This window comes from Typha latifolia, chromosome 3 (genome assembly GCF_019914945.1).
Source record: "Typha latifolia isolate L0001 chromosome 3, TyphaL0001v2, whole genome shotgun sequence".
NCBI classification, from domain to species: Eukaryota; Viridiplantae; Streptophyta; class Magnoliopsida; order Poales; family Typhaceae; genus Typha; species Typha latifolia.
In genome coordinates, this window is record NC_133088.1 from 13,784,578 (window position 1) to 13,807,592 (window position 23,015).

Sequence of the window (23,015 nt, forward strand, 5' to 3'; positions counted from 1 at the left end):
GTGCTATGGAGTTATGGCTTGCCTTTGCATCCAAAGGCAGACAATGTTTTGATTTATGGAGGTGTGATCTGCAGCAAATTCTTTTGCTTGCAAAGGTCACCCCGAGTTAGCTATCAAAAGTATATTTATATCCCTTGAATGATCCTCAAGTACAAGAGCTACTTAATAACATGATTTGGAGAAAGGCCAGAATTTTATGGCAATTGCTTAAACGGCTTACAATACTGACCTCTCAAAAAAAAAAAGAAAAAAAAAAGAAGAAAATCGCAGTAATTTTTACAGGCACAACTGCAGGAATTTCGTACAGCCGGTGTGTTTCATGGCGGCCGCGTGTCGTTCACTCCAGACATTGTCCGCGCCGCCACGTGTGGCGTATCAGCTACTTTCCCGCGAAAAGTAAATAACAAACCGTAGACAATCTATTTCACTCCTTTTTTTTTTTTTTTTTTTTCCTTTTGATAATCTATTTCTTCTCCTACCTCCTACTATACCGGAGAGACGGATAGTACAAAAGGAGGCTTTCACGAAATTTGCTCTGTTTCTTTCTTTCTTTCTTTCTTTCGTTCTCAAAAAATTTCAAGTCGTAAACTTTGCTCCAATAAGCCTGAACTCGAATGCGTCCGACAGGAGTCAATTCGTTCAGGTGGGTGTGCTTCACTTCGTGTTTCTCTCGATCTGTTCATTCGATTTCAAGTGGGATTGTGGTTCTCAGGGATCTGGTTCTTGTCCGAGGTGTAGAATCCTCAGCAGGAGGAAAAAGATTGGAAATTGATGATAGGCCTTGGCGGGGAGGAGCTGAATCTTGATCCTTACTGCCATCACCATTGTTGCAATCCATGGAGATTGGGTTGTCGCCGCCACGCCTGATGTTTCCACGGCGGACCCCACCAAACAGCGCTTTCAGATGGAATGGCAGATCTACCTAATTATGGGAACCCTGATCGCGACGTAGAACAGGTTTTTCTTCCTTTCTCTATCTCTCTCTGTTCGGTCGTTTTTTGTTCTTAGGAATATAATACTTGTTCCATATAAGAAGAGTACTAAAGTTTCAGCAAAATCCTTTTCTTGGTGAATGCATTAGTGGGGATAAAATTCATATGTAAAACATGGACGAAATCACGGGAAATGCCGGTGTAATTTCTTATTGGCATGCCAAAATAGGTGCTTTCTGTTATTTTCTATTGAATTCTGTTTGTTCCGAGTGGAACTCTATATTGTTTACTGTTAGTTTGATTTTGCAAATTATTGTTTTCTTGACGCAGCACTGCCAGTTAGGATCCTGGTTCAGATTTAGATGTCCAACATCGCCCTAAGTTAATATGAGTGTATAATACCTATGGATGAGATTGGCACAAAAATATGGAAAATATTACATGTGAAGCACAACGCGCTAATTATATGGTAAAAGCTAAAAATGATATGGTATATAAATAGAACACAAAAAAGAGAAAAGAATAATAGTATAGTACATGAGATCTATTAGGAAGAATGAATACAGCGGCGCAGTAATGTAAGTTAACCAGTGGTACAACTTGCAGAAGCCTCAGACAGTTCTTTCTAGTTCTAAAGAGGCAAGCACCATAGAACCTGATAAAGTTATTTTATCTGAACTAGACACCAACAAAAAATAGCTAGGTTACTTGACAAAGTTGGATTTCCACAGCTAACTGAAATGATTATTTTTAATTTCATCCCATGCTGCTATTTAATTGACACTACTTACAAGATCTTTCCCAGGACTGTTGGACTTATCCAACAATTTCTAACAAACACAATATCTGATTATGCCATGTTAAATATATCTGGCTCTGTCTCAAGCTAACTGAGTGTGTATGCTTCCGTGATCAATTCATCCTGCATCTGAGTTCAAGTCCAAAAGGTTAGTCCTTATGCTTGTTTTCTTGTTTTCTGTAATTAGAAGTGATAAAATGCTCAGAGTTGAATGGTATATCTAATTGTGTAGAGACAAAATGATTTCTGGATGCCTTTGCAATCAGTTTCTTACTTTTTGTGTACCATGACTGTTTCTTCCTTTCATTGATGGAATCATATTTTACGTACAAATTACTAAAGCAAGTAATTGCTCAGCAAATTAATGCTTTCACCTCATTATTTTGAAGGCCCTTATTGCTTTGAAGAAAGGTAGCCAGCTAATCAAGTATAGTCGAAAAGGAAAACCCAAACTTCGTCCTTTCAGACTTTCTAGTGTGAGTAATGATGCATCTTCTGTTACCAATTATGTATAATAAGTATGGACAACAAATTTAGTAGTTTATATTTATTTGATCTTAATGTTTCTTTAGCTTGAATACAAAAATTACTTCTACGTTGTTGTCATTTTCTATTTTCAACTTTTTCACATAATATATGTGCATTTGATTATTCTATTTTGCTTTGTTGAAGAATATATATTAATGATAACTAGAACTACTCGTATTTTATGCATTTTTAACTTCGAATAGTCATTCACAGGTTCCATTGTATCTTTATTTCCTTGTGAAACAATATAAGACCTAACCCTAGAATAGGTTGAGGGAGAAGAGAGAAAGAGAAGAGATGCTTCGATAAGAATACATTTTCATTATATGAAAGAAGGGGCCTTGGCCCTATTTATACAAAGCCACAATGTATCTTAAATAAATCAGTAAAATAAATCGATTAGCTCTAACTCTAATACTCTCCTCGAACTTAAAGTGGATCGTAAATTGAGAATTTGCTAGCTAGATACTCAAAGTGCGAAAGGAGAAGAGACTTTATAAAGAAGTCAGCAATATGCTCTTAAGTGTTGAGCCGATGGAGAGAAATAATGCCAGCTTAGTACTCCTGGCGAGTATAGTGCATATCAACTTTAATGTGTTTCGTCATCTCTCTAAAAAGAGAATTCTCAGTAAATTTTTTAACATTGTCATTATCAACATAAAGAGGAGTTGAAAAAGGTAAGAGAACATCTATGTCACCAAGGAGGCGATAGAGCCAAACAATCTCCTCAATCGCAGTACACATAGCACGATACTCAGACTTAATACTAGAGAAATTAAGAGACAATGGATGGAAGTCAGTAAGAATTTCCTAAAAAAAATGTATAAGCTAGTAATAAACTTTTGATGATCAAATTTGCCACTAGCATAATCTGCATCAAAATAAACCCGTAGTGCAAGATGAAAATCGATAGATGAGGAGAGAGCAAGTGATAGAACCATGAAAGTATCGAAGAATACGCATAAGAGCAATATAGTTGGCAGATCGAGAAGCTTGCACAAATTGAGTGATAAGATTAACTACATGAGAGATGTCGGGCTGGATAATGGTCAAGTAGATGAGGGCCCCAACCAGCTAAATATATTTAGTTGGATTTGGATGAAGCCGACCATCATCGGGCTGAAGCTGACTATCATCGGGCTGAAACTTTACATGAAACTCAACTAAGGTAGCAGCGAGATGAGTGTTAGTGATATGTTTTTACTAGGACAAAAGACCAAGAGATGATTAAAAAAGTTTGATATCTAAAAAGTACCTAAGGGGATCAAGGTTCTTCAACTCAAACTAGCGTTGAAGATGTTGCTAAAGTGAGTGACTTTACCAGTGATAATATCATCATTGAATTGATGCCCCACTCTGTCATTAATCTATCCTTCGTAGCTCCTCATAATTGTCCTTTTCATCAAATTGTCACATGTGACAGAACAAGGTGGAGACAGTTTGGAGCTTATGGTGATATTAGGAGGACTTAGAGGTTGAAGATGGGGTTATCTTTGATTAATTTTAATAACTACTCATCTGAAATTTAGGAGGATGGCTTATATGTGAAATCTTAAAATTTCTAATAATAGTATTGAAAATTTTCAGTTCTTGGAAGGTACCAAAAACACAGGAATGTTCATCAAAACCAAACTCAATTTCCTTATAGATCCCCTAAGGATGATATATAAGAAAAGTGTACATGCATAATTGACCAGTGAGGAGAGTCGGTTAGGGTCTAATGTGACGCTATTGGAAGTGGGCTACAAAATATGGCTTAGAGATCTACAGCAAGAAAGGATATAATGGCGAAGGGTTGGGGCTAGAAAATATGGCTTAGTTAGCAGTGGGATAACTGCTGGTCATATTACTTTGTTATCGTGAACTTCACTTAGAGCATCTCACAAGTTTCATGCTGCAATCCATATTGGAATCCAAAATCAACGATGGCTCAAAGAATCAGCAAATACCGATGTGTATCGGCCAATGTTGATGTGAAAACAGGGGGCCAAAACCAGATTTCTCTTAGTGTCAACCTAGTATTGTATGTACCGGCTAAAGTCAAAACAAATTTTGAATTTTTAACTGGGTTAGATTTGGTTGGAGGAGATACGCTGTGGAAAGAATGAAAAAAAGGTGAGAAAACATAGAGAGTCTATTGGTATATCTCGTGTGGTGAATAGGGCGGGTTTGGATGCAGTTTTAGTAGTTGTCATTCTTCATATTATGTTACTACTACCTTATGCAAGTTATCCAAATTTTATTATTTTTTCTGCCAATTTTTTCTGAGTTTTTAGGATTTCTCTTGCATTTTGTATCATTTAGAAATTTAGGTAATTAAAAAATAATTTGATACTGCAACAACCAATATATATCATTTTTTTCAGCCACTGATGTCAATATCGATAGACATACTTAGAACCTTGCATCAAGCCTTCCTAAAATTATTTGGTGTTTGTTATTTTTCTCTAGAACATCTTATCATCTTGTACTTTAGAGCTATGTTTACTTGTTATGACAACTATTCTCGTATGATGAACTTAGGTCTTGGGGTGCTAATACAATCTTCCGGATCTTTTTGGAGTATGAATATGTGTTATATTTTATTACTGCTTTAGTCAGTTACTGCAGAATGAGTCACAAATAAATTGCTTTATATGACGAACCGATATTGATGATATTATTAGTTGCACTACTAATGCATACAAATTTTCTAAGTTTAGGTGTTCATACCAGTGTTAATTGATGATATTGTGTCATCACAGGATGAAACTACACTGATTTGGTACTCGCGTAAAAAGGAAAAGAGCATCAAGTTAGCTTCTGTATTGAAAATCATTCCTGGACAGAGAACTGTGAGTTACACTATACTAGAGATCAATGATCTTTCAATTGCATAGATTAACAAAATGCCGAATAATGTTTGCAGTTCTTTTTTTTCAAAAGTAGTCCAAATTACAGCTAAAATGAAAATTTATCCTCTTATTTTCTGATACAGGCTGTTTTCAAGAGGTACTTGCGCCCTGAGAAGGATTACCTGTCATTTTCCCTTATATACAGAAACGGTGAACGGTCCCTTGATCTGGTTAGGAAATCATCATTTGATCCTTCCAGCTATAACTTACTTGTTATTTCTTATCATTGTTAAATTATTATTACTTCTAGTTCTTTTTTGATCTACAGATTTGCAAAGATCAAGCTGAAACAGAGGTGTGGTTTGCAGGCCTCCAGGCAGTGATTACCTCTGTTCAATACAGACATTCCAGGATTGATGGGAAAAGTGATGGATTACCATTTTCTGATGTGAGTGTGTTTATTCTTAATCTATTAATCATGCTATCATGCAGGAATTTTCAAGTATTGTGGTAAATTGGTAACATCTTTAGAGAACTATGCACATTACGACCGAGACAACTACTTATTATGCAGTTTTTCATCATTTATTTGTTAAATTAAATTTGAAGATAAAAATTCTTGAGATTATCAGGAATCTTATGTAAACATAGCCATCTGAAAGCTTCCTCTTCATGGTGGGTAGAATTTGGTGTGATTTACTGATTGCAACACCAAAATCAGAATCTTCAGACTTAAAATCAGAAGGTTATAATCTACCAACAATCTTTACCCTTGCTTGTAGTTTGAAGTATCTATAAATTAGCCCAATTACCATTTCAGAGTTAATAGTGATGGTAAATTTGTATAAGTAGGCATATATATCAACAATCTTTGTCTTTTGGCTTGTTTATATTAATGATTTAATTATTTAATACTAGTTGAGCAATTTTTCTACAAGCAGAAAATGCTTACATGTTAGATAAGTAGCCATTTCCTTAATATCTGTAAAACTAAGAGTCTCTCTGTGCCAAAATCATCGCCCTTCTTTTTAAGCATTGATGTTGCATATATGTGCTCTTCTTTTTTGATCTTTATCCTTGCCATCCTCTATCTCTCTCCCCTCCATCCTTTTTCAAGCTCTAGAGAATTCTATGCAAAGTGAAAAAAAATTCTCTTATTCTATGCCTGACTGGAAAGAAAGGCTTATTAGATTCAAAATGTCACTAACTCACTATTGATTTTGGACTATTTTTTGAAACCAATGAGATGTAAGTCAAATGATGCTTTTCCTGTTTTTTTAAGTAATCTCATTTCTTACTAGAATCTTTACTTTCAGTGTTAAACAATCCATTTTGTGTTCTGTCTACTGATGTTGAGTAATGAGTTTGCTATTGTAATTTTTTCCTTTTCAGGATGGAGGTGATTCAATTCAAAATAGTCGTTCCTATGGTGCAGCACTAGAATTTGCTTCAAGTATATCACGTAGTTTTAATCCACATATTTATACTGCACCTTCTTTTAATTCGGGAAGATCAGATGCGGGATCAGACCGTGCAAATATGCAACTAAGAGCAAGTATAGGAGATGGTAGTCGACTTAGTGTTTCAAGTGCGCCAAGTTGTTCCAGTCAAGGTTCTGGACCGGATGATATTGAATCTTTAGGTGATGTTTACGTCTGGGGAGAAGTATGGAGTGATGGAATTGTATCAGATAGTTTGGTAAAATCATTATGCTCCAAACTAGATGTCTTACTTCCCAAACCTTTAGAATCAAATGTTGTTTTAGATGTTCATCAGATTGGATGTGGTTCTAGACACGCTGCTCTTGTTACACGGCAAGGTGAGGTATTTACATGGGGGGAGGAAAATGGTGGACGGCTTGGTCATGGGACTGATGCTGATGTAAGCCAACCTAAGCTAGTTGAATCACTGGCAGTGTGCAACGTAGATTATGTTTCATGTGGTGAGTTTCATACTTGTGCTATAACTGCTTCTGGTGACTTGTATACTTGGGGAGATGGCGCCTATCATGCTGGACTTCTTGGCCATGGCACTGGAGGCGGCCACTGGATCCCTAAAAGAGTTTCTGGTCCTTTAGAAGGACTTCAAGTTTTCTACATTGCATGCGGCACATGGCATTCAGCACTAACCACCTCAAATGGAAAGGTATTCACATTTGGAGATGGAGCGTTCGGTGCTCTGGGACATGGCAATCGTGAGAGCATTGCGTACCCCAGGGAAGTTGAATCTTTGAGTGGACTAAAAACAATGAAAGTTGCTTGTGGAGTATGGCATACTGCAGCAATTGTTGAAGTTATGGGTCAGACAGGTGTAAATATTGTATCTAGGAAGTTATTTACCTGGGGTGATGGAGACAAGTACCGTTTAGGTCATGGTGACAAGGAGGCACAGCTGGTCCCCACCTGCGTTCCATCACTTATCGACTACAACTTTCATCAGCTAGCCTGCGGACATACTATTACAGTCGGCCTTACTACATCTGGTCATGTTTTTACCATGGGTAGTACTAACTATGGCCAGCTGGGAAATCCACAGTCTGATGGTAAAATACCTTGCTTGGTACAAGATAGATTGATAGGTGAGTTAGTTGAAGAGATCTCATGTGGAGATCATCATGTTGCTGCATTGACTTCACGAAGCGAACTATATACATGGGGTAGAGGCGCTAATGGAAGACTGGGACATGGTGATGTAGACGATAGAAAAATGCCTACTCTTGTTGAAGCTCTGAAAGATAGGCATGTTAGAAGCATTTCATGTGGTTCAAACTTCACCTCATGCATTTGCATTCATAAGTGGGTATCTGGTGTAGATCAGTCAGTCTGCTCTGGGTGTAGGCAAGCATTTGGATTTACCAGAAAAAGACATAATTGTTACAATTGTGGACTGGTTCATTGCCATGCTTGTAGCTCCAGAAAAGTGTTAAAAGCTGCTTTGGCACCAACTCCAGGCAAACCACATCGAGTATGCGATTCATGTTATATGAAATTAAAAGCTTCAGAAACCGGGCATGTCTGTACAGCTAATAAGAGAAATGTTATTACTCGCCGTTCCATTGACACTAGAGAGAGGTTAGACAGGCCAGAAGTGAGATCATCAAGGTTTCTGTTCTCACCTTCCACATTGCCTATCAAGTATGTTGAGTTCAAGTCTGTAAAGAACGAGACAAAGGGAGATTCTCTGTCTCTAATACGAGCATCACAAGTTCCGTCCTTATTACAGCTTAAAGATGTTTCTTTTCCTAGTTCACTTAGTGTGCTCCAAAGTGCTTTAAGACCAATAGTGACATCAACATCTACACCTGTTAATAATTCTTTACCTCCAACTCCATATTCGAGGAAGCCAAGTCCACCTCCTGCAACTCCACTATTTTCTAAAAATATCATCGATAGCCTGAAAAAGTCTAATGAGCTACTGAATCAGGAAGTATTAAAGTTGCAAGCTAAGGCAAGTATTAGAATTTTCATACTCATAACTTAATATCCATGCTTCATTTCAATCTCCATTATTTCTCATACTCTTTTTGTCTTTTTTAACCTAGGTTCTAAGTACTAGTTACTTTGATTAACTCAAGGGTATTTTCTAGGTTAGCAAGTTAAGGCATAAATGCGAATTTCAAGATGAAGTGCTGCGGAAATCTGAAAGGAGATCAATGGAAACTACTTCTCTAGCAGCAGAAGATTCTGCCAAGTATAATGCAGCAATGGAGTTTCTCAAGTCTCTTGATGCCCAGGTATGCAGTGAAATATCTTGACAAATTTATCATCTAATATTTTTGTTGTTTTTCATTTACTCTCAATTAGACGAGTGAGCCAAATCCATGCCATTCTCCAGCTAATCCCAGTCTGTCAAGCCTCTGTAAAAGTCAATTCTGTTTGCAACTGAAGGTCCTTTCCGGGAATGTTGAATGTTGAGGAAAATAAGTTCTTCCTCTTTTTAATTTATGGGGGGCAATCATGGCATTTCCAGTTTTCCAAAATTTCATTTCACAAGCACAATAGGAGTTAGTTTAATGTCCATGTAATTTGAAATTCACTTACTGATGCTGATAGAAATTATGGACATGCTACATCCTTTTGAGCTTGGATTCATGCAGAACATGTACATAAGCATGCGGAAAATTGAGACTAATTTTGTCTTCTATGTTGGATATATATTCTCATTTCCATACACCTGTAATCAATTTAAAAATGTTACTTGCTGAATCTCTATTGAGATTTGGACCTTCAGCACGTTATCAGCTATAATTATAAATACCATTTTCTGAAGTACCTATAGAATATGAGTTTTGTTGATCAAGCATCATTAGATTCTCAGTAACCTTTCCAGTTTCTTATATACCAATTTGTGGGAATGACCACTTGTCGTTATGCATCTTTTCTTGGTCTGAAGCTTAAGGATGCGGCGGAGAAGCTTCCCCCTGATGTTTGCGAAATTTTGAAAGCATTGCAACTTCAATCAGAAAGGTTCCTAAAAGATAAATGGAACTGCGTATCAGAATTTTCTCCATTGGCGGCTGATTCTGATCAGCCTCAGCTATCAGGTGAAGGAGCTATTGAAATTGGAGAACAAAGGATGGGAAATAATGGAGAAGAATTAGGGTTAACCCAGAATTCTGCAGAAAGCAGTAGTTCACATAATAGCAAGGCAAATGTTGCTGACAGCAGGGAGGCTACAGATCAGCAAAACACAACAAACAGCTCAAAAATGCATTCTGATTTTGCACCAAGGTATGGTAGTCATGGAGAAGTACAACTGATTGAACAATTTGAGCCTGGAGTATATGTCACCCTTGTTCAGCTCCGAGATGGTACTAAAATTTTCAAGCAGGTTCGATTCAGGTAGATTCCTTAAAAACATTACTGTAGACAAATAACGTGCCTTCTCTTCTATTCTTTTGGTAATATTCATCTTTTCACTTTGATGACAGGTTCCTATCTAGACTTATAATACATTTTAGGATTTGGTTATCTTCATGATGCATCAACTCCCTAGCCGTTCATTTGCTTATTTTACTTGATACTTCATATATGTTTTATTTTACATTTAATGTATTGCATTCATAGCCAAATGGATATATTATGTAAAGCACATTTGTGAAAATCTTAGCATCTTAATTAACTACTGCATCTGACGTTAGTAATTACATCAGATGTTAATTGGCAGTTGGTCAATATGATGGATGTAAGTGTCATGAGTATTACATGTAATCCAGAAATTTAGGCCAGGACATTTGGGCAGTGCTTTGATATATATTTTTCTTTTTCCTGCAATGGAGGTGCATATGCAAAATATTCTCTTCCACATGTATTTTAGCATCTGATTCCCTCACTGTACTTGTTCATCTGTGAGCAGCAAAAGGAGATTCGTTGAGCAGCAGGCAGAAGAGTGGTGGAAGGAAAATCAAGAAAGAGTATTCCAAAAGTACAACCATCGAGGTCATCATGCAGCTTCGTCGACATTGAAAAATTTACCGCCAGCTTCTGAGGAAGATGTTCCACCATCCAAAGCTTAGCTTCATGATACTTCGGATTTAGAGATAGTTCTCAAGGGAGTCATCTTATTGATCTCCAGAAGGGAGGCTCCACTTCCAAAAAGATGTGCTTAAGAGTATTGTATCAACAAAGTGACATCTTTCTAATAATGAAAAATGGAGGATAGCTTTTCAACTGATGCAGCATTTCTTGGAATAGGACAGTCAGGAGATAAAAACAACACTGTAATTTTGTCATCTTTTTTCTTGTACATTTTATTGTTTTTATTTCTTCTGTTGTATACAATCTGTAGAAAATATCCATAACTTGTTCATTGCCAATTGAAATTGAATTTTGATAAATTATCTCATCTAGACTTGGATTCTAGATGGATGTGATTCAGATTCAAGAAGCATAGTGTGTCATTATCAAAGAGAGAGTTGTATTGGATTGACTGAAGCATCAATTCCATGGTGTTTGATCTGCCCATGCAGGTGACTTTGCGAGAGTTGTCTGTGGAATTGGCTCATGCACTTCAAACTTCATGGTTTCTATGTTGTAGAACTAACCAACTAATACCAAATATTATGAAGAATCTTTTAGGCCTTCAAATTAACAAAAGTTTTATTTTTATTGTTTTGTAATAAGATCAAAAAGTCTCTGTGATATGCAAAACATTAAATTAACATTCAGAAGGAAAAACACACAAACTTAGACATGCTGAAACAATCCGTTCAATACGTAGACTTTTTTAACATCAATCAAGTTTACGCCTATCCATGATTAACAACTAAGAGAAATACTACTCATTTATCTAAATTATCACTAATTTCTTCTAATTGAAACAGAATCCTATTAATCATAAGATTAAAGTATTAGTATGAGATATTATAATTAATGATAATAATTAACTAATAAATCATATGTGTATTAAAAAAAGACATGAGATAATCACCTGATTAAGAGATTTGATTGTTCCGATAAATATTTTTTATCTATCCCCTAAGACCGGTAGCCGGGCTACGATAGATGGATTCTTTCATGAGTAATTATATTTTATAGTCGGCATTTTCAAATAATTGCCATGGAAATTTTTTATCAAGCCCGTAAAGGAATTTTTACATAATTGTCGCAAATTTTGACTCATTTAGAATTATGATTATTTAAGTTTTTTTTTGAGTGAACATTTATAGAATATTCCTAATAGATGGTTGCAAAAGTAAATAAATATACGTAAATAACTTAAATATTCTTCTTTTGAAAAAAAAAGTATTTTCTTATACTATGATATTCGGTAGCATTAGATAGCTTCTCAACTAGTTGAAGCAATATGTATAAATAAAAAATATGTATTATTTTCTTAATCTAAGGTTAGTTTTAGTTGGATTTAAGAATGATAGTTTGAAAGGAAATTAATGTTTTATAGGAAATAATTATATTTTAAAAAATCTCAGTCGCAATTATGTAAATTTTTCAGATGTTTGGGTTTGATTAGGTCTATATATACTGTGGACCCTACATGACAGAGAAATAAAAGATTTAAACTAGGTTTGATGATTATACGGTGGACTCCACCAGATAAAGAAATAAAAGTTTTAAATACAAAGGCTTCAAATAATAGATAATTCATTAAGACGTGGAGAAGCTTATGAATAATAGTTTTCTGAACCAAGCCGTTGTTTCCAATGCTGTAGTCTCTATGGGCATTAACATAATATTTAAGGCCACCTGAATCCGACTATTCAGATAACGGATGTTAATTGAAAATGGACGTAAAACAAAGTCTAACGTAGGTCTCTATCGATGTGATAAAGACGTAGGTAGATAAGGACGTAAGAAGAGATTAATTAATTAGTTAGAATAGTTGACAATATATATATATATATATATATATATATATATATATATATATATATATATATATATATATATATATATATATATAGCAATTGAAGACTTGGCCTGCATATATATATGTCAAAGAGAACAATATGTCTATGTAGCTATAGAGTGGGGAAATATTGAAAGCTAGGTGTATACACGACCATGGAGCTTAAAAGAAATCCTATGGAGGAATCTCTCAAGCACATCCTCGCGGTCTTGCTGTCGCTGCAGTTGCTGCTGCTGCTGATGACTTTGCCACCGACGGCGGAGTCGTACGCCATGGCACTTCCGGGCTGCAACGATACCTGCGGCGACGTTCCAATCCCTTATCCCTTCGGCATCGGGCCTGGCTGCTTCATGGAAGGGTTTGAGCTCAACTGCACCATGTCCAATGGCAGCTACAGGCCCTTCCGCGAAAACGTCGAGGTGCTCGATATCTCACTGTCGTTAGGCCGAGGTCGCATAAAGAACAACGTATCAAGCCTATGCCATATCAATGCTACCGAGAAAGAGGAGAACAGTTGGGAGGTTTCTATGGTCGGGATGCCATACCGTTTCTCCAACGCCTTCAACAAATTCACAACAATTGGTTGCGCGACCATCGGGTATATCTTTCTTAAGAATGAGAAATACAAGTACTGGAGTGGGTGCGTCTCAGGGTGTGATAACGGAGAGAGCCTTACAAATGGATCGTGCTCCGGCACCGGGTGCTGCCAGACCGCCATCCCGAAGGGGATCAACTACTACTCCGTCTCTCTCGACAATAAGATCAACAGCTCTAATGTGATGACCTTTAGCCCTTGCAGCTACGCCTTCTTGGTGGAGGCTAATTGGTTCAACTTTAGCACGAATTACGTGACCACAGACGAGTTGTCCTATAAACAGGTACCGGTGGTAGTTGAAATGGCTTTTGGGAATGGAACATGTGAGACAGAGAAGCTCAACATGGCCACCTACGTTTGCGTTAGTGACAACAGTGAGTGCGTGGACTCCCTCAGTGGTCCTGGTTATCTCTGCAATTGTTCTAAGGGGTATCACGGGAATCCTTATCTAGTTAAAGGATGCGAAGGTTCTCACTCTCTCTCTCTTTCTCCTTTCATGATGAGGTAATTAGATTGAACTCGATTTTACAAATTATTGCAGATATAGATGAGTGTGCTGATAAGGATAACTACCCGTGCTCTGGGATTTGCAACAATACACCAGGGGGTTTCTCATGTTCATGCCTACCCGGGCAACACGGTGATCCTTATCTCAGTGGGAAATGTAACCCCAAGCAAAAACGTTCACTCACCGTGCCACTAACTTTAGGTATAGTGATATATTAGCCGCTAAAGTTTTTACATATCAAAACTTGTATTAGTTAATTTTAACATTACAATTGTATTCGATACATGAACAGGCATTAGTGTCGGTGTCGTAGTTCTAGTACTATTTATTTTCGGCATATACATTACAAGAGAAAGAAGAAAGCTAATACAAGTCAAAGAGGAATATTTTAGGCAGCATGGTGGGTGGTTGTTATACGAAGAGATAAGATCGAAGCAACATTTGGCATTTAAGATATTTACGAAGGAGGAGCTAGAAGAGGCAACAAACAACTTCGATGACAAAACAATCCTTGGGCGTGGAGGTTATGGCACTGTTTATAAGGGTACTCTCAAAGATGATCGCGTAGTAGCCATAAAAAGATCCAAGGTAATCAACGAGAGCCAAACAAAGGAATTCGGAAAGGAGATGCTAATTCTATCCCAGATCAATCACAAGAATGTGGTCAAGCTTCTCGGTTGTTGTTTGGAGGTGGAAGTTCCCATGTTGGTCTATGAGTTTGTCCCTAATGGTACCTTGTTTCAGTTTATCCATGGCAATGACAATATATCCCATGTTTCGTTGGAGACTCGGCTAAGGATTGCTCATGAGTCGGCAGAAGCTCTTGCTTACTTACATTCATCGGCATCCCCCGCAATAATTCATGGAGATGTCAAGCCTTCTAACATTCTCTTGGATGAACACTACATGGCAAAGGTGTCAGATTTTGGAGCCTCGATGCTGGCTCCAATAGATGAAACCCAGTTCGTCACACTGGTGCAAGGGACTTGTGGTTATCTAGACCCAGAGTACCTCCAAACTAGCATGCTAACGGATAAAAGCGATGTCTATAGCTTTGGTGTGGTTATGTTGGAACTGATCACCGGCAAGAAGGCATTTTGCTTTACAGCACCTGAGGAAGAGAGAAGCCTCTCGTCAAACTTCATTTCGGCCATGAAGGAGAATCGACTCCATGAAATTCTAAACGATCAAATTGTAAATGAGGAAGAGATAGAGTTGATTAAAGAAGTTGCTGAACTAGCAATGGCATGCTTAAGTATCAGAGGAGAAGAGAGGCCTACAATGAAAGAAGTAGCAGAGGAGCTTGATAGGTTAAGAAAACTCAAGCATCACCCTTGGGCACATCATAATCCAGAAGAAACAAAGTGCCTGCTCGAAGGATCACCAAACTATGATGATCCCGACTATTACAGTCTAGACGGTAGATGATACGTTAGTGTGATGTATGGTACACTCAAAAGAGTTTCGGTTCCGACGATTAAAAAAACTGATATTTTCTCTGCCAAATCTTATTGTCTTTTGTTTTAAATATTGTGAGGTTGTTATGGTACTCTTGGATAGTTTGTTCTTCCAATTTGGATGTCTTCAATTTGATGTTATTGTTTATTTGGGATTGAGTTTAAATGATTATCTCCTTATGTACTTATATTTTATCATTTGGGATTGGGCACCACATCGATTATGTTGTCTGCATTGCTTATATTTGATTTATTTGCATTTTATTATATAAGCCCAAAATGTTATTTTGTTATATTAAGATTAATTTTAACTCAGTTTAGTTAGATTTAAATGATGAAATGATATGTTTGAAAGGAGTCATTTGTTTGGGTGCAATTATGACTATTTGAAGAATGCAGTGACTATTATAATATATAAAAAGTTTTTAGTGTAAATTATTTTAAAAAATTCCTTTATATTTGTACATTTATGAGTTTGACTAGATTTATATATATGGTGGACCCCACATGTCAGAAAAATAAAAGGTTTGGTTAGGTTTGACTCGGCTTGATAGAGAAATAAAGGTACGATTAGATATGAATATATTGTGAACCTCATTTGATAATGGAGAAATAAAAAGCCTTAAAAATAAGAGTTGACCCTCGATTGGAGGAAGAGAATTCTTTTTCATTTTTATTTTTGTGATAGATATAACTTAGCCCAACCATTAGGTTAATTAAAATCCCAAAACATATGTGGATAAACCAAAACACCGATTTCCAAGGTCAAGGAATCTAAAATTCTTATTGATCAATCTCAAAAATCATGTTATAGAAATAAAAGTGAGATAAGGATAGTTTACAAAATATAAATATATTATTCGAAATGGACAAATTATTTTACTTTTTACACAAAGTCAAGGGCTTGTTAAATTGAACATAACTCAGTGTGTTGTTTGATAATTTTTTTAGCAAATAACATGTTCTGTTTGTAAATAGTGAAGAAAAAGGAAGGCTTTATTTATTCTATAGTTAAAAAGTTATAATTTATCAAAAATTAATAATAATAGTTAATTGGCTTAAATTCAATCAGAGTTTTATTTAGGGGTGGCAATCGGGTCAAGTTAAGCGAGTTCGAGTCGGGTCAAATTCGGGTCGGATCAACTTTACCTTAACACGAACACAACACGATTAATAAACAGGTTGCATTTTCTCTTAAAAAAATGATGGCAGTTAAGTAAAACTCTGGTGGGCCCGAGTAAAACTAGACTTGCCTTTGTTTCTATTAATTTTATAAATATTTTTTCATTAATTATCTATTAAATTATTTTATTAAAAAAGTATGACTGTCACATGATTACGGTCTTTTAGTAACTATTTTACTTTTATTTTAAAAAATCGATAAGAAAAAAAGTTACAAGTAAAATAGTCATTTAATATTCTTGTTAATACTATCACATAATATAAATAAGAGCATCTTTATATATTAGACTATAGTTGAGGTGTTCTAAGTGTAATTAAATCTTTAACTATTGAGATGACCGATGTTAATTAAAAATGGGCGTAACGACAAAGGCCAAACTTGATCTTAGCCATGTGATAAAACGGTGGGTAGGTAAGGACGTAAGATAAGATTAGTTAGAGATAGTTCCATATGTGATTATTTATCTCCATTGTGTCTCTTGACACTAATTTCGGATAGGATGAGGAGCAGAAACAACCCATGGCAGAGATCTAGGAAAGTGATTAGCTTAAGTGCATCTCCAACCGGGCTCCAAAACTCTAAATTTGGAGCCCGGTGGAGCTCCAACCGAGCTCTAAATGGGGCTCCAAATTTGGAGCCATGAATAGTGGGGCTCCAAATTTGGAGCCCCACCATGAAAATGGAGCTGGGCTCCATTTGTCATATCAACTTTTTGAAAATACCAAAATTATCTAATAAGTGTTATATTCAGTAATTTTAATTTCATTTGTATCATTTGTTAAATAATTTAGTTAATTAAACTGAGTATATAATTAGTTTTACTAATTATTTTTAATAAAAATAATACCATTGTCTCATCAAGACCTTTAAAAGGAGTCTAATATTAAATTATTTTTGAGTTAATTTTAATTTTTAATTTTTTTATTATTTATAAAATTGAGTCTAATAAATTATGTATCATAAAATATAATTACTCAAAATTATCCCCAATGTAAATATTAAAAATTAAAATACATTAGATATGAAATACATCAAACATGAAATACATTAAAAATGAAATACATCAAATAAAAATTACATTAAAATTTATATTCCTTCATTCCCGTGCCTCTTCCATAAGCAATATTCATTTTCATTTTCAAGTCGAAGGTTCATCGCAAGAAGGTGAACACAGTCAAGAAAGAGAATGGCTACGGAGATGGCTTACCAGAATATTAAACATCTATTGCTTTTATTATATTTGGTTAATTTATGCTTATTTTAGGTAATGTAATTTTGATATTTTTAGTTAATGACATGTAATGCTTATTTCAATGTTTATTTCGTGTAATATAATTTCGATGCGTTTGATTAAAAAATTAGTAATTTAAAATTACTTCTAAAACTATTGAATATTAATCTTATTTTAAAGATCTCGATGAGAGTTTTCTAACCATATATTTTTTAATAAAAAATAATAACGCTAAGATGATCTATTAAGCAATTTAAAATAGCTAATATAATAATATATATTATATTATTATTATAATATATATATGGAGCCCGGTGGAGTGCACCGGGCTCTTGCTCTGGCTCCATATTTGGAGATGCTCTAAAGCCTTAAATAATACATCTACGAATACTTAATATCATTGTTAAATAATGACGCCCATACATTAATTGTATTATAGTTGGAAGACAACTAAAATTCTTCAACTGCACGACGATCAAATGCTTAAGCGATTCAGTATAGCAATAGAAGACTTGACCTACATATATATATGTAGGTCAAGTCTTCTATTGCTATATATATATGCGAAGATTGCAACTTGGATCGTGATGGTTCACGACTTTTCTTGTCTTTCTCCTTTCACCTCCTACAAATACAATATATCTACATAGCAAGAGGAGGGAATATCTTAATTGCAAGTAACTAGTACACTACCATGGATCATAAAAGAAATCATCCCATGGAGGAATCCATCCTTGGGGCCTCGCTATCCCTGCAGCTGCTGCTGCTGATGACTTTGCCACCGACGGCGGAGTCGTACGCCATGGCACGTCCGGGCTGCAACGATACGTGCGGCGACGTTCCAATCCCTTATCCCTTCGGCATCGGTCCGGGCTGCTTCATGGATGGGTTTGAGCTGAATTGCACCATGATTAATGGCACCTACAGGCCCTTCAGCGACGACGTCGAGGTGCTCGATATCTCACTGTTGTTAGGCCGAGGTCGCATAAACAACCCTGTATCAAGCCAGTGCTATATCAATGGTACCTACGTATTGGTTCACGGGTGGTTTGGACTTGACACACCATACGGCCAATATCGTTTCTCCCACCTCCTCAACAAGTTCACAACCATCGGTTGCGACACGGTGGCGTACATCAAAGTCGAGAACAAGGTCAACGACAAATACCGAATCGGGTGCGTCTCAGGTTGCTACAACGTCGAGAGCTTAACAAATGAGTCGTGCTCCGGCATCGGCTGCTGCCAGACCGCCATCCCCAAGGAAATTAACTACTACGAGGTCTGGTTTGAGAATAATTTGACCAGTTCTGATGTCTGGAACTTTAGCCCTTGCAGCTACGCATTCTTGGTGGAGTCTGATCGGTTCAACTTCAGCACGAACTACGTGACCACAACGGAGTTGTTTGGTAAACAAGTGCCAGTGGTGGTTGAATTCGCTTTTGGGAATGGAACATGCGAGACTGCCAAGCTCGACACAACCACCTACGTTTGCGTTAGTGACAACAGTGAGTGCGTGGACTCCCTCAGTGGTCCTGGTTATCTTTGCAATTGTTCTAAGGGGTATCAGGGGAATCCTTATCTAGTTGGAGGATGCGAAGGTTCTCTGATCTCTCACCTTTCCTGGCTTGCTAATTTTTTTCCCAATTTTAGTGGTAATTTAAATTGGTGATCGTAATTTTATGCTTTGTTGTAGATATAAACGAGTGTGCCGATAAGGAGAATAACCCGTGCTCTGGGAACTGCGACAATAGACCGGGGGGGGTTCTTTTGTTCTTGCCCACCAGGTGAACGTGGCAATCCTTATCTCAACGGGACATGCTCTCCCGACCAAAATAATTTTCAAGCAGCATTAATACTGGCTATAGGTACAGTAAATCCTCCACCATTTTTGAAATTAATCTGTCTCTATCTTTAGAAGTTAGATTGTCTATAATTAATTAATTTTAACATTACAATTTGATTTTATTTACTAACAGGCATTAGTGTCGGTGTCGTAGTTCTAGTACTATTTATTTTCGGCATATACATTACAAGAGAAAGAAGAAAGCTAATACAAGTCAAAGAGGAATATTTTAGGCAGCATGGTGGGTGGTTGTTATACGAAGAGATAAGATCGAAGCAACATTTGGCATTTAAGATATTTACGAAGGAGGAGCTAGAAGAGGCAACAAACAACTTCGATGACAAAACAATCCTTGGGCGTGGAGGTTATGGCACTGTTTATAAGGGTACTCTCAAAGATGATCGCGTAGTAGCCATAAAAAGATCCAAGGTAATCAACGAGAGCCAAACAAAGGAATTCGGAAAGGAGATGCTAATTCTATCCCAGATCAATCACAAGAATGTGGTCAAGCTTCTCGGTTGTTGCTTGGAGGTGGAAGTTCCCATGTTGGTCTATGAGTTTGTCCCTAATGGTACCTTGTTTCAGCTTATCCATGGCAAGGACAATATATCCCATGTTTCGTTGGAGACTCGGCTAAGGATTGCTCATGAGTCGGCAGAAGCTCTTGCTTACTTACATTCATCGGCATCCCCCGCAATAATTCATGGAGATGTCAAGCCTTCTAACATTCTCTTGGATGAACACTACATGGCAAAGGTGTCAGATTTTGGAGCCTCGATGCTGGCTCCAATAGATGAAACCCAGTTCGTCACACTGGTGCAAGGGACTTGTGGTTATCTAGACCCAGAGTACCTCCAAACTAAGCATGCTAACGGATAAAAGCGATGTCTATAGCTTTGGTGTGGTTATGTTGGAACTGATCACCGGCAAGAAGGCATTTTGCTTTACAGCACCTGAGGAAGAGAGAAGCCTCTCGTCAAACTTCATTTCGGCCATGAAGGAGAATCGACTCCATGAAATTCTAAACGATCAAATTGTAAATGAGGAAGAGATAGAGTTGATTAAAGAAGTTGCTGAACTAGCAATGGCATGCTTAAGTATCAGAGGAGAAGAGAGGCCTACAATGAAAGAAGTAGCAGAGGAGCTTGATAGGTTAAGAAAACTCAAGCATCACCCTTGGGCACATCATAATCCAGAAGAAACAAAGTGCCTGCTCGAAGGATCACCAAACTATGATGATCCCGACTATTACAGTCTAGACGGTAGATGATACGTTAATCATAGTGACCATTCCCCATGAAATCTATGGACTCTCTCCAACAGATAAATCAAATTCAAATTCCTGTTGTAACTATCTAATCCTATATTAATTATACCATTAATTGTCGCTAAATGTGCTCATATTTTGTTATGTTTATTCTGTTTTAATTTGAAGTAGGCATGGCAATATGGCATGGCTTACATCGCAGACCTAATTAACTACCAGATCGCAACTTCATTGCAAGAGTTGACTCTAGTCTTGATTCCCACATTGATAATTAGACAGGACTAATATACTTACATTGGAGCAGAGCACATTTGTGACTGCGTTTGGGGGTTTGTGTTATATTTAGAATTTCTCTTAGCGTAGGAGTTTTATTTTCCAGAGTTTGTTGAGAGAAATAGTAAGTATATATTATAGTCTTATATTTGGACACAAATATTATTCTTATTCAATAAAATTTATAGAATCTGAACGGCAGATGATATGTTAATTAATTAAGGCGAGATTATACGAGCACTCTTATAGTCGAATAATTCACCAATCCCAAAGTTAATCTTTGCTGTAACTATGTAGCCAATAAAATTTTATATCATCAGTTCATACTAAATCTTTTTTTGTTATTTGGTCACATCACAACTTTGTATGCAGGTAAAATTATGTTCTCATTCATACAAACAGCCCTAAATAAAATGGCCAACATTCAACGTTTGTAACTTCGACACAAGTTGACCTTTCTTACGCTGCAGACCCCATTAATCACCTATTTACAAGACTTTACACCCCTTTTGCCAGTGCCCAAATGGATCCGAATAAATGCGAGTTATTTGGATTTTGAATCCTGGTTAATCCGAGCTGAGCCAAACTGTGGATTTTAAATCCTGATTGAATTGGGTTGGTATGATCATGAGCCAGAGCCAGTAATTACTGAATTTAGTTCCGTAGCCCTAATAGACGATTTAAAATTGGCTATTAGAAATATATATATTTTTAGTCTCATTTTTCTTAGACGATTCCGAAAAATTATTCTTTTTCCAATTTCATTGCCTATTAAAAATTTTCATTTTCATGATTTATATTTTTAAGAGAAATTAATCATTTGATTGATGGGTTATATATATATATATATATGCTTGCCCTGGAGTTAGTTACCTCATTGGCATTTGGCAAGAGCCAAGAGGGCAAGAGGTGACTTTATAAGTCGGTAACAAAAGGGCAAAATTTCAAATTCCATTGGCATATAACTCGCAATTAACACTTATTAGCCTCTGTATGAATGCTATCAACAACAAATCATACAATTTCCTCAAAAAAAAAAATATACTCAAAGTTGAATTTAATCATTGAGACGAATAGAGATGTTAATTAGAAATAGAGTACGTAACAAGAAAATATATACTACATGTAACCAGCTGATAAGGCGGTACCTCAATTTATACACATAAATAAAGGTTCATCAAAAACCTAAATACATTTACATTTAGCACCCTGTATTTCTGTAATAATATATGAAAAAATTCACATATATACAGGGTGTTAAATAAAAAGTTTACCGGAATTAATAAATTTTGCATTTAGCACCCCATATTTCTGCAATATCATTTAAAATGGAATTCACATAAATATACGGCGTTAAATGAAAAGTTCAACAAAATTACAAATATTTACATTTAACACCCTGTATTTCTGTAATATTATTTGAATAAAAGATTAAATAATATAGGGTGTTAAATGAAAAAAATTGCATTTAGCACCCCATATTTCGGCAATATTATTTGGGGCAAAAATTCACATAATATAGGGTGTTAAATGAAAAGTTGAACAGAACTAAATAAATTTACATATAGCGCCCGGTATTTCTTTAATATTATTTGAATCATAATTCACATAAATACAGGGTGTTAAATGAAAAGCTTACAGGAATTAATAAATTTTTTGTTTAGCACCCCATCTTTGTGCAATATTATTTGGGATGTAAATTCAAATAAAGATGGGGTGTTAAATGAAAAGTTCACCAAAAATTATAGATATTTACATTTAACACCCTGCATTTTATATTATTCGAAATGAAAATTCACATAAATATAGGGTATTAAATAAAAAGTATACCAGAATTAATAATACTTGCATTTAGCGCCCCATGTTTCGGCAATATTATTTGGTACAAAAATTCAGATAAATATAGGGTGTTAAATGAAAAGTTCACTACAAATTAAAGACATTTACATTTAACACCCTATATTTCTGAATATTGTTTTCATGATAAATACACATAAATATAGGGTGTTAAATAAAAAGATTGATGGAATTAACAAAAAAATTATTTAGCACCCCATATTTCTGCAATATTATTTGGGGCAAAATTTCACATAAATATGGGCTGTATAATGAAAAGCTCATCAAAAGTATAGACAATTGCATTAACATCCTGTAATTTTGTAATATTATTTCAATTAAAAATTCACATAAATATAGGGTG

At 36.0% G+C, this 23,015-nt stretch overlaps 2 protein-coding genes and 1 pseudogene across 4 annotated transcripts; all 3 read left to right on the forward strand.

Annotated features, from left to right (window-relative positions):
• The first annotated feature begins 11 nt into the window (after window positions 1-11).
• LOC140784178 (PH, RCC1 and FYVE domains-containing protein 1-like) lies at window positions 12-10,929 on the forward strand. 3 transcript variants are annotated; one of them, XM_073131423.1, is made up of 10 exons: window positions 12-643; window positions 713-957; window positions 2,121-2,207; window positions 5,004-5,093; window positions 5,237-5,323; window positions 5,404-5,541; window positions 6,486-8,540; window positions 8,680-8,826; window positions 9,486-9,934; window positions 10,449-10,929. In XM_073131423.1, exons 2-10 carry the CDS (start codon window positions 910-912, stop codon window positions 10,606-10,608), a joined length of 3,261 nt encoding a protein of 1,086 aa, XP_072987524.1. In that variant the 5' UTR covers window positions 12-643; window positions 713-909; the 3' UTR covers window positions 10,609-10,929. The 3 variants fall into 3 exon arrangements, with proteins under 3 accessions (XP_072987524.1, XP_072987526.1, XP_072987525.1); XM_073131425.1 differs by having other exon boundaries at window positions 5,422-5,541; XM_073131424.1 differs by having other exon boundaries at window positions 739-957.
• A 1,639-nt stretch (window positions 10,930-12,568) lies between these two features.
• Window positions 12,569-14,990, forward strand: LOC140784782 (putative wall-associated receptor kinase-like 16). The gene is made up of 3 exons (XM_073132332.1): window positions 12,569-13,520; window positions 13,595-13,762; window positions 13,854-14,990. The coding sequence occupies exons 1-3, from the start codon at window positions 12,614-12,616 to the stop codon at window positions 14,987-14,989; spliced, it is 2,211 nt and encodes a 736-aa protein (XP_072988433.1). The 5' UTR covers window positions 12,569-12,613; the 3' UTR covers window position 14,990.
• Window positions 14,991-18,150: 3,160 nt separating this feature from the next.
• Window positions 18,151-20,668, forward strand: LOC140784013 (putative wall-associated receptor kinase-like 16; annotated as a pseudogene).
• Window positions 20,669-23,015: the final 2,347 nt, after the last annotated feature.